Below are 11,382 nucleotides of genomic sequence, written 5' to 3'. Positions count from 1 at the left end.
CTGCGGCCTAGGGTGTCCAGGTGCCAAGAGCACATATGGACACCCTTATGCTTGAACATGGTGTTCGTTATGGACAATCCATGACGAGCACAGAAGTCCAACAACAGAACACCACTCGGGTTCAGATCAGGGGGGCCGTTCCTCCCAACCACAGCCCCCCAGGTCTCACTGTCGTTGCCCACATGAGCATTGAAGTCCCCCCAGCAGAACAATAGAGTCCCCAGGAGGTGTACTTTCCAGTACCCCCTCCAAAGACTCCAAAAAAGGTGGATAATCTGAACTGCCATTTGGTGCATAAGCACAAATGACAGTCAGAACCTGTCCCCCCCACATGTAGGCGGAGGGAGGCCACCCTCTCATTCACCGGGGTGAACCCCAACACACAGGCACCAAGATGGGGGGCAATAAGTATGCCCACTCCTGCTCGGCGCCTCTTACTAGGGGCAACTCCAGAGTGGAAGAGTGTCCAACCCCTCTCAAGGAAACTGGTTCCAGAACCACAGCCATGCGTAGTGGTGAGTCCGACTATTTCTAGCCAGAACCTCTCAACCTCACACACCAGCTCAGGCTCCTTCCCCACCAGTGAGGTGATATTCCACGTCCCAATAGCCAGCTTCTGTAGCCGAGGATCAGACCAGCAGGGTCCCCGCCCTCGGCCACCACCCATCCCACATTGCACCCAACCCCTTTGGCCCCTCCCACACGTGGTGAGCCCATGGGAAGGGGGACCCACGTCTCCTCTTCGGGCTGTGCCCGGCCGAGCTCCATGGGTAAAAGCCCAGCCACCAGGCGCTCGCCCGCGTGCCCCGCCTCCAGGCCTGGCTCCAGAGTGGGGCCTCGGTGACCCATGTCTGGGCGAGGGAACATCAAGTCCATTTCTTTTTCTCATCATAGGGGTGTTTGGGCTGCACTTTGTCTGGTCCCTCACCTAGGACCTGTCTGCCTTGGGTGACCCTACAAGATTAACAATTAAAAACAATTTTTTGTTTGATCAAAATTATAGTAAATGTGTGTCTAAGTCTAACTTTTACTTAATAAATGCACTTTGACGGTCAAATCAGCAGATTTCAAAACCCGATTTGCGGAAACAGGAACATGCACGATAGGTCTCGCTGTGCATTTCTTCAAAATTTAACAAGATAATCACCTAAAGACAATTATTTGTATTCTTGACTTTACAGTGAAGGTGTGTCTCAGTTGAACTTTTCCTTAATAAATGCACTTTAATGGTCATATCAGCTGCATTTCACCGGGGCGTTGCAGCGAATTGAACCAGGTTTGACAGTTGCTCCAGGCATGACCCTGAAGCTCGACGACGGTGGCAGTGTATGGCAATCCAACTGTGTCATTAATAGCCACTTTTACCTATTACATGACAACGGCATGCCATACTCCTCGAGTACCATCTAGTGGCTGAAAATGATGGTGTTTAATATTTTCAGTCAGATGGGCATAAATATAAATATGGGAAAAAATATAAATAAGTTGCTTCAGCGTTAAGTCGCAGGGTATTCAAATTCAAAGGTGCGACTTATAGGCTGGAAAATACAGTATATAATTTTATTTGAAGAAAGGATCTGTGGTCCACCTACCTGGTAGAACCTTGCAGGAGAGAACAACTCGGTCTGCAGGTTTGGCATCTTTGGTTTGACATTTAAATTGCAGCATTTGCAAACTTCAAAACAAACAAAACATTTGAGATTAAGCTAAAAAGTTTGAGTTCCTGCAGTCCTGTATTCCTTCATAAACACAATATATGTAACATAAAAGTCTCCATGAGCACATTAAAGTATTTATTAAGAGCAATTGATACAAATTTTGTCTGTGATAACCAACAAAAAAACTATTCCAGTCCTTTTGAAGTGGGTTAAGTGTAAAGATTATAAATGATTGATTTGTTACCAACTAGTATCCTCAGTGTGAAGAAACAGAGCAAGTCCAACTAACAGTTACTCCGACACCTGTTGGGCCAGATGTGGATTGCTGCTGTTTTAAAACAACTCCAGTCTATAAAAAGGTAACTTTTTAATTATTAATAGCCGTTATTTAACCAGATCCCAGATCTCTTTTGTAAGAGAGGCTGGGGCTTGAAGGCAGCCATGTTTTACTGGACTGTTGGAGAAAACCCACTAGAACGTACAAACTCCACACAGAAACACCCCAGGTCCAAACTAGGATTGAACTCAGGACCTTCTTGCTGTGAGGCAGCAGTACTAACCACTGAGCTATTGTGCAGCCAGTTTGATAAATCTTCACACTGTCAACAATTTTGTACTAAACAAACATTTACTTCTGTTATTTAGAAATAAACAAGGTGACACATGGTACTTCTGTAACATCCAGTGATTCTGTCCAACAAGTTTTTTTATATATATTTCTAATTAAATAAGTGTATAAAACTGACAACAGTGAAAAGGTTTTAAAGAACAGCATTCACAGGAACTGTGGTGAAATCTGACAGATTAAGGTTTGTTCTAAAATGCAATAATCCCGTTTATGAATGGGTCCATTCAGCCCATACTGATGTAGTAAACATGGCTAGTCCCCATGGATCCACTTTGACCATATGCGTCTCCAGTCTTAAAAATGTTACAGTGGACTGTGCAAAAGCTACCATTTGAACCTTTACACCCTCATCAGTTTCGCACTACGTGGTAATTTTGGCAGAAATATTTAAGAAGTTCACATTGTGACCCCAGGATGGCCCAAAGTGCTACTAGTAACAGCAGCAGGTGTTTTTTTTACACTTGGAACTGATGACAGTGTAAAAGTTTATAAAGTTGTGATTATAAAACCTGCTAAAAATGTAGGGTTAATTTTGTCTACTTTTAGGCGTCGCAGTGTTTAAAGCCTCACAGCAAGAAGGTCACAGACTTGCCTCCAGACTTTTCTGTGGAGTTCGCATGTTCTCTCCGTGTGTGGGTTTTCTCCAGGTAACTAAATTGTCCCTAGGTGAGAGTGAAAGAGTGGCTGTTCGTCTCGTTTGTCTCTGTGATAAGACTTTTGATCAGTTCAGAGTGCCCCCTGCCTCTCACCAGTGGCTGCTGGAGATAGAAAGCTGCTCCCCGTGACCCAGAACAGATGTTTAAAGGCAGCAGCAATCCACTTTGGTCATGGCTGCCGTCGGACCGGCATTTATTTCTCTAAAGTGAGGATGCTCAACAAGTCAGAACCCCTCTCAGAACGCCTGAAATGTTCCTTTAATGTCCTTCCACCCAAGTCTTACCTGAAGGGTAGTAGAGGGGCTTATACTGGGCGGTCTGGGGGGTAAACCTTTTGAAAGGTGGGTTTCCTCTGTTCGCAGGGTTCAGTAGTCCCTGCATGCTGCTGAAGGCTCCTCCAGAGTACTGGTGTCTCAGAGACACAGGTATGTGTTGGGCTGGAGCAAAGAAAGGGACACCTCTTTGACCCCCCACCAAGTATTGTGGTGGAACTGGGGTCCCGGTCTGAGGTTTCTGGTCTCGTCCCTGATCAGGATGGTATGGAGCAAACTGCAGCCTTGCAGGCGGGGTCGGTGAACTTTCTGCAACACAAACATGAGAGAGGTCGGTTCGGCAGGTTGTCACAGCTGAATGAATAATAAAACATTGCTCACTTCTCTTCTGGCTTTTCTCCCCGATCTCAACGTTCAGACTCGAATACCGAGTCTTGACGTCCAGGCCGGCTTGAATCCTGGCTTTATTCTTGGCCGTGAGCCTCCGGAGGTTCGCCAGGAGTTCGGGGTGGCTTCTCTTAAAGTTGGGGTTGTAGAAGAAGTGGTAGGAGCTGCCGTCCTTCACCCCCTGGATCATGGTGGGCTCCTTCTTCTTGAAGCCGTACAGGTTGAGCTGGCGGATGAAGCTGGAGAAGTTGGTGGTCTTGAAGCCAACGTCTCGGTGGAGTCCGGCGGACAGAATCTGACTCTGGAAGAGCGACTGGTCGATGACCACCAGTTCACCGTGGCTGTCCCAGCGGATGGCACCGATCCCTGGACTGTTCACCAAACGCCAGAGTTTGGCTGGAAAAATGTTGGTGTTGACGGCCTCCTCCATGTTTGATCCCGCTGAGCTGAAACAGGCTAACTTAGATCACGTTAGCTTCGGTCAGGCTAAGCTAACTCGGGCTTTTAATGTAGTAAATAAGCTAACTGTTTAAATTTTCACTCTTAAACGCTCAAGAAAACCCACATGCATATTTTAGTATAAAACCAAATGTTTAAAAACTTTCAACACTGAGAGTATTAATATTAAACATCTTAATTCGTTTTCTGCTAATTTAACAAATGCTAATTTGTTAGCCTAGCTATTGTTAGCATGCAGCGCTAAATGGCTAATTTCCTGTTTGGAAACATGATTAGAAAAAGATGCGACTTTATTTAGGCTTACGTAAACATGTAACTCACATTCCTTGTTTGTACATTTACAGTGAAGCCTCCTGAATCAGAACATTAACCTACCTGGATGGAAACCGCCGCTGCTGGTTCTGGAACCGTTGGAAGTCCAACCGCTCCATTCTGGACCAACCGTCACCGCGTCCCGTCTTGTATGGCGGGTGGACTGTGACAACCATGAAATTAAAAACTTTTAAAGGTGCGTTTATTTATTTCATGGGATATTTCATTCATGAATTGTGTATTTAATAATTTAATTGTATATTTAATGATTTAATGATGTATTTGAAAAGTAAATGACACGTTTAATTATTGTGTATTTACTTATTTAAGTGTGTCACATTCCACCCTTCATAGTCCAAAAGGTTGCAGAAATCCACTCATTACAGCTCCTTCATATTAAAAACATTACGTCATTGTGGTCTCCATTAACAGCCTGGTTTGAAATAATATTTAAAAATAGAAAAGTTAATATTCCCACTTTCAGGTCAGCACTTTGTTTCTGTCCATCCTTCATAATCAAGCAGCTCCCGTTCCTTCGCAGAAGCTTGTGTCCAACAATCTTCTAATCTAACCAGAGAATCCCTGGTTGGATTTGATGACACCCCCACAGCATGATGCAGCCACCACCATGCTTCCTTGTGATAACGGTGTTCTCAGCATGAGAAGAGTTAGGTTTGCCTCTCAGTGGCTCAACTCTTCGGCTTTAGTCTCGTCAAAACACAGCACCGGCATCTTGGGGGAGTCTCCGTTAAGCCTTGTGACAAGTTTAACAACTTAAACTACACACTGTAATTCTTGACGTGGTAATGTTTGCATCTGGTGCTTTGATGTTCAGTTTTTTTCTTATATATTTACATGAAAAGTAGGAAATAATGTTTCAAATCAATTACTATCAGTCCTGGTAGAGGGAGAAACATTAGTTTCAGTTCTGCTGTTTATGTTGATTTACACAAAGTTTTGTATTTGGGTGTTTTACTTCGAAACCGTGGTAAGACGAGCAGCGATTTACGTTTTTAAAATGGATGCAGGCTGTGGGGTAGAGGCAGGGCGGCCGACTGGGACCAGAAAGTCGCAGTTCGACTCCCAGCCATCCCCACATCTCGTGGTGTCTCTGAGCAGGACACCTAATCCCTAATTGCTCCCCACTGCTCCACCTGGGTGTATCTCAGGTGTGATGGGTTACAGAGAACTAGTTTTGCCATTGCATGAGAACATACAATGATGACAATCTCAAACTTCCCTTCAGTTCTATTAGCAGGACACATTTAAATAAATGCTCCAGTGAAAAGTATGCCCATGAAGTTTAAAAAATATATATACTAACTGAATTAACATTTTAAAGTCTGTCCTGAATTTTGAAGAAGGTTGATGGAGAAAAGTTTACAAGACAGTGGTGAGACCAGTTATGTTGTCTGGTCTGGAGACAGAGACACATGTCTACATGCAGATAGAGAGGACATGGAGGTAGATGGAGTGAGGACAGAAGACGCAGAGGATGCAAACCTTTGGATAATTGGAATTAAGACTTTAGAAAATTCAATGCACAGGTAAGAACAACTAATTTCTATCATATTTTAATAAAAATATAATTTAGCACTAACATTTAAAGCTACTTTGTATCAACAGATTTATTTGCTAATACCACACAAGTTTTTTCAGATTTTATTACTAATGTTTATACGTAATGTAATTACATGAACACAGGAGTTTTACATAAAGCTTTTGCTTGGAGGTAATTATTGTCACCGTCATCTTATTCTTAGTGTTCGTCTTTGTGGCTTTGTTTTCAGAAACAATCTGTCTTTTGTCGTTCTGTCTGCAGTTCTCCTCCGATTCTGACCCGATTCCCTCCAGTGGACCTGGACTCTGTAAACCTGCTGCCCGGCTGACACCAGGGTCCCAATGAAATGACTTTGATGAAATGTTTAATAGAGTTTAACTGATAAAACTGCATTGAAAACAACTTTGTCAACATTTGTTTTAGCCAATCATGTACAGCATTTTCATTAAAATTCTTATTTTATTCTTTGAATTTAGGCCATTGTTATTTTAATAAGTTATGCGTACTGCTGTGCAATGACTTCTGTTGTGACTTGGCGCTATATAAATAAACTGAATTGAATTGTGTTGATGAGATAAGCTGGTATACAATTAATTATGATGAAAAAATTGTCATTAATATAGAAAAAACAAATTCATGCTTAGTATTAAAACTTTATTCCCAGTTCCCAGGTGTATATGAACAATTTTCAATAACTTGCACACAACTGAAAAAATGCTTAAGTACTTTTGTGGTTGACTGCATAACTATAAAACATAATTGTAGACCATAAATAATTTGCATGTATAAATTATAAACAATAAAAATCTTTTGTCTTTGTTTTGGAGTCCTCATATAATTTATAAGTTTGTTTAGGCCTCCTCCCAACATGGTGGACGTTTCTGCTGCAGCCTCTGGTTCATGTCTCCACTGAGGACTTCTGATTCAGCTCTTTCAAACATTTCACTTATTAACAAACAAAGCTGTTAGAGATCCCAACTACTTTAATGCTTCTGTTGTTTTTAAGTTGTTTAAAATATTACTTTGGTATTTTATTGTATTTTATAATTTTGCTGTATTATTTTACTCATTTTTTAAAATAATTAACCCCATTTTGATTGTTCATTGTCTGCATATAGTTTATATACAAAGTAAAACACTGGGATATTTTTCGTAGTTTATTTAATTAAATTAAATAATTAAAAAATAAAAACTTTTTTGTTCAGGCGCGAATTGAGGACGCCTTTGTGCGGGTCTTGTTTTCTTGTTACGTCATTTCCCAGCGACTCGGAAGACATTCCAAACAGAAAACGATCCGAATTTTTCTTTAATATTTCTTCTGTATTTTGTAACCAAGTCGTAAGTAATGGCGTTGGAAACGGTGCCAAAAGATCTGCGCCATTTGCGAGCCTGTCTGCTTTGCTCTTTAGTGAAGGTAAACCTCGAGTCACTACAAACAAACTCATGCTAATGCTAGCCGCTACCTGCGTACTTGCGTTAATTCAATGTTTTATTTACGATGTGTCTTTTTCTTATTGTTCATTTTCAGACCATCGACCAGTTTGAATACGACGGCTGTGATAACTGTGAGTCGTACCTGCAGATGAAGGGGAACAGAGAGATGGTTTATGAGTGCACAAGCTCCTCGTTTGATGGGTAATCGATCAGCATCGATTCATTGATCACTTCTGAAGCATTTTGCCTAGTTGTCTAACGGATTGTATTTAACTGGGATGAGCTCTTTGCACTTGAACTAATAATGAATGTTTATACAGTGTCATTGCCATGATGAGTCCTGAAGACAGCTGGGTGTCTAAATGGCAGAGAATAGGTAAGAATATAGACATTCTGCCAGTTAACCAAGTATTCTGTGTAGTACAGTATTATAATGGTTTTCATTAATACCTTCTGATTAGATATACAAGCAAATAACATTAATACCAGTCTATTAGATGTAGGTGCTGGTTAAAGTTATTTGTTTCCATTACATACTCGGCAGTTAGAAGTTTGTACTTATTGTTGTGTCCATGTGCTTTTTGTGCGTCTTTGTCCAGAGTTAGTGAGGTTTTATGTTCATAATCTCTCCTTGATGCTGATAGGTTTGGTATAAAGAGCAATGAAAGGAAGGCTCAACTTTTATTCTGTGGATGTGTCCACAGACTACATAAGTGAGTGGAGATTTACAGCCTTTGTAGCAAAGCCAGTTTCTCACTGGGCTGTTACTGGCTGGTTGGCAAATGACATTCACAAGCAAATCTTCAAAATTGTCTCCACGCATTTTGTTTACAGGAATCTTGAATCCGTTGCAGAGGCGCACAGTGTTGTCTCCTGAATTTTAAACCATTGATAAAAGTGTTGCGACATATTTTCCCCTCACAATAGCTGCAGCGTTCTTGTACGCGTCATGAACCCTTCTTAATTTTGTTGGTTATCTCCAACCCGTGTTGCATTTGAGCGTTCTTACCAGAAACATCCCAGGATACATCTCTAAATGTCAGGTCTAAAAAAAAAAAAAAAACCTGCTGAGGATAATTAGTAGTAGTAAAATGGCTTAAAACTTCCCGTCTTCATATCAAATGTGTATTCCGGTAGATTAAATCTTCAAAGTAGGGCAGAGTTAAACGAGCTGCGCTCCTGTTGTGCAGTTCTCTAAGCCAAGCACATGGAAGTGATTGTTTGCTGGTAACTTGGTCACAAATACTCAGAATTCAGTGAAACTCTGAAGAAATCGACTCAGTACTTGGCTAACTTTAGCTGGCCCTCAAACTAACGGAGATCCCAGTTATTCAGTAGAATGTATCACCAACATTACGACAGTTTACTAAAACTGGAAAAGTACAAAATCACCCGGCGCTATAAGACAATCTGTTTCTTTGTGAGGACACGTCAGCGTTCATGTTCCTTACATCACAGACATGCCAGGGTTTTATTATTTACACTGGTCAGCATGATGGAAGCTACAGATTCACAAACTATAGTTTAAGTTTAATTAACGATCGTCTACAAACAGCCCTCAGGTTTTATCATCTGTGTGGCACGATGTCGATCTGTCCATGTGGACTTCATCTGGATTATTTTAGTATTTCTGCATTTAGTTGGATGTTTATAATCTACACAAAGGTGAATTTGAATCTATTATAATCATACTTCAGGCATTCTATCAAACATCTATTACTCATAAAGACTGAAGTGTAAAAGTTCACGTTTTAACCATTTTGGTTTTAATAAATTGCACCAATTGAAAATATTTTTCTGTTTTCCAGGCACCTTCAAGCCAGGTGTATATGCTGTGTCTGTGACAGGCAGACTACCTCCAGGTACATTTGTTTAAAGCTTTACACACCTGGACTGTAAAGGTTTCATGTTCCAGTTGCTACACTTACCTGTTGTTCCCGGTTTCGTTTTCCTCTAAAGGTGTGGTGAGAGAGCTGAAAAGCAGAGGAGTCATGTACAAATCCAGAGACACGGCAGTGAAAACATAACCCCGACTGTTTCCTGCTAACGTCATCCGCTTGAGCTGAAACATCTGTGATGTTTTAAAAAAAAATTTTATTTTCATTGTGAATGTTCTGCAAGTTACAGGAAAAAAGGACAAAATCCTAAACTAAGAATAAAGGTCTGTTTTTTCAAGAAAAGCATTTGTTTGGGTCTCAAATTTTGTGGGATTTAATCTGATACCCATTTAAAAGCTTTGTTTTTTTTAGTTGAGCAAATTGAGAGCCCAAGATGATGTTCATCCAAATGTTTTGTTAAAAAAAAAAAAGAGTTTAAAAGTTTGCTTCCTGAAGCAAAGTGATAAAGTCAGCAGAGCCGGGTACCAACTGAGAAAACCTCCGCATGAACAGACTGTAGTGGAGTCATGGAAACCAGCATCCTCATGGTAAAGATGAAAGGCGGCTCAGTAGCTACAGTGATGCTGAGAATCCCTTTGTCCAAACGAACCACCTGCAGATGTGTAAATCTTTATGGAACCTGTTAAGAGGACCAGTCGGGGACAAAGTGCAGGACACTTAAAGGTCCTACAGCTGTTCAGGATGGTGATGGGGATACCATCAAATTAAATTCCCAGGATCTTGTCTCATTTCAACATTGAGTTTTCATTTTTAGGATGATAAACGCTGTAAAGCCTGAAGGGTAAAAAACATGTTGAGCTGGATTAAAAGTCTCCTCAGACTGTTTCTCACATTTATGATAAAATGTCCTCAAAATACATTGAATAAACAAGTTTTGTAACGTCTGGTAGGCTGTTGGTGCATAAGTTCCTGGTGAATGGAAAATCCAAATGATCAACTTCAAGCTGGTCTGGCATCAGACCCTGTTTGCTTATTCTGGTCCCAGTATACCACTGGTTTACGCCTGTACTGTAGGAATGTTCATGGCTTTATAACTTTTGGATGAATTAAGGCTCTGGGGGAACTGGTACAGGTTTAACTACCAGAGGACCCTGAGATCCATCTATTGAACTCTAATCCTAATCTCATGGAGGCTCCACTGACTGCAGCTGTGCTGTGTAGTTGGGGTTGGTGGGACGGAGGGAAGTGGATTCACCCGTTCACATGAGGTAGAAACAGCAGGCTTGCTCAGATACGTGCAAAGTGAGGTGAACACTCAACGCAGGAAGTTTCAGATGAACAACGGGTAGATTTATACTTTGTGTCAAAAAGGCCACAGGTGGGAGTTTAAACGAGTATTTCAGTGGATTAAAAATGTAACATTTTGGAGCCATCATGATTCAACGTGGTCACCACTACCTGCTGACATCAGCAAACACAAACGGCTACAATTCAGTCAAGCTGACAGATATTGTGCTATAATTTGGTGCAGCTGAGAGTGATTCACAACACACACCAGGTGTGACTCATTGTACGAGATCTTTGCTTAAAACTTTTAACATTAATTGTCAGAGTCAACACTGTTGGCAAACTATTCCATGATCCACTGGACACAGAGATTAAACTTTCAGAAAGAAATCCTTAAACGCACATCAACACCTTCTTCATAGAATGATAGGCTTTAATTGATTTATTAATCACCGAGGACATCTAGACGTCTTTCACCACCAGGAGATGAATTCAGAACTCCCATCACTGGTTTGGGTCAACTCTTGAAGAAACCGTGTGATTTATCATATAGACCACAAGATGGTGCGTTGGACTGATTTTTGGAATGACATGCACTTAGTGAGCTCAACCAGAGGGGGAACCATTGACCTTTTCCTCAGTAATGTCAACTAATGAGGCAAACACCTCTCAGTTCCACACCCTCCTGTGGTCACTGTTCCCATAAACAAAAGGTTGGACAGAAGAACATCTCATGTTCACTGGCTGCTATCGTCATCTGCTGAGACCCAGGAAAACAACGCATTTAATGCCTGCAGGCTTGTGTACGGTCTGATTTCACATTCCCCTGGAGTATCAGGGTCACGTGCACCCCAAACTATAGATCTATGCGAGTATTCCACAGCACAGCT

At 41.4% G+C, this 11,382-nt stretch overlaps 1 protein-coding gene across 1 annotated transcript; it reads left to right on the top strand.

The window, feature by feature from the left end:
• The first annotated feature begins 7,187 nt into the window (after nt 1–7,187).
• supt4h1 (SPT4 homolog, DSIF elongation factor subunit) lies at nt 7,188–9,516 on the top strand. The gene is made up of 5 exons (XM_037687596.1): nt 7,188–7,347; nt 7,462–7,568; nt 7,688–7,743; nt 9,176–9,229; nt 9,327–9,516. The coding sequence occupies exons 1-5, from the start codon at nt 7,279–7,281 to the stop codon at nt 9,392–9,394; spliced, it is 354 nt and encodes a 117-aa protein (XP_037543524.1). The 5' UTR covers nt 7,188–7,278; the 3' UTR covers nt 9,395–9,516.
• Nucleotides 9,517–11,382: the final 1,866 nt, after the last annotated feature.

The sequence above is a fragment of the Nematolebias whitei genome, chromosome 14 (assembly GCF_014905685.2).
Source record: "Nematolebias whitei isolate Nwh7 chromosome 14, NemWhi1, whole genome shotgun sequence".
Taxonomy (NCBI): domain Eukaryota; kingdom Metazoa; phylum Chordata; class Actinopteri; order Cyprinodontiformes; family Rivulidae; genus Nematolebias; species Nematolebias whitei.
The sequence above is the reverse complement of the archived record's forward strand: the minus strand, read 5'-3'. Positions and strand labels throughout refer to the sequence as shown.

Coding starts and splice junctions, on each gene's coding strand:
- supt4h1 (XM_037687596.1), top strand. CDS start 7,279: ATGGCGTTGGAAACGGTGCCAAAAGATCTGCGCCATTTGCGAGCCTGT. Junction 7,569..7,687: donor ACAAGCTCCTCGTTTGATGG/GTAATCGATCAG, acceptor ATGTTTATACAG/TGTCATTGCCATGATGAGTC. Junction 7,744..9,175: donor GTCTAAATGGCAGAGAATAG/GTAAGAATATAG, acceptor TCTGTTTTCCAG/GCACCTTCAAGCCAGGTGTA.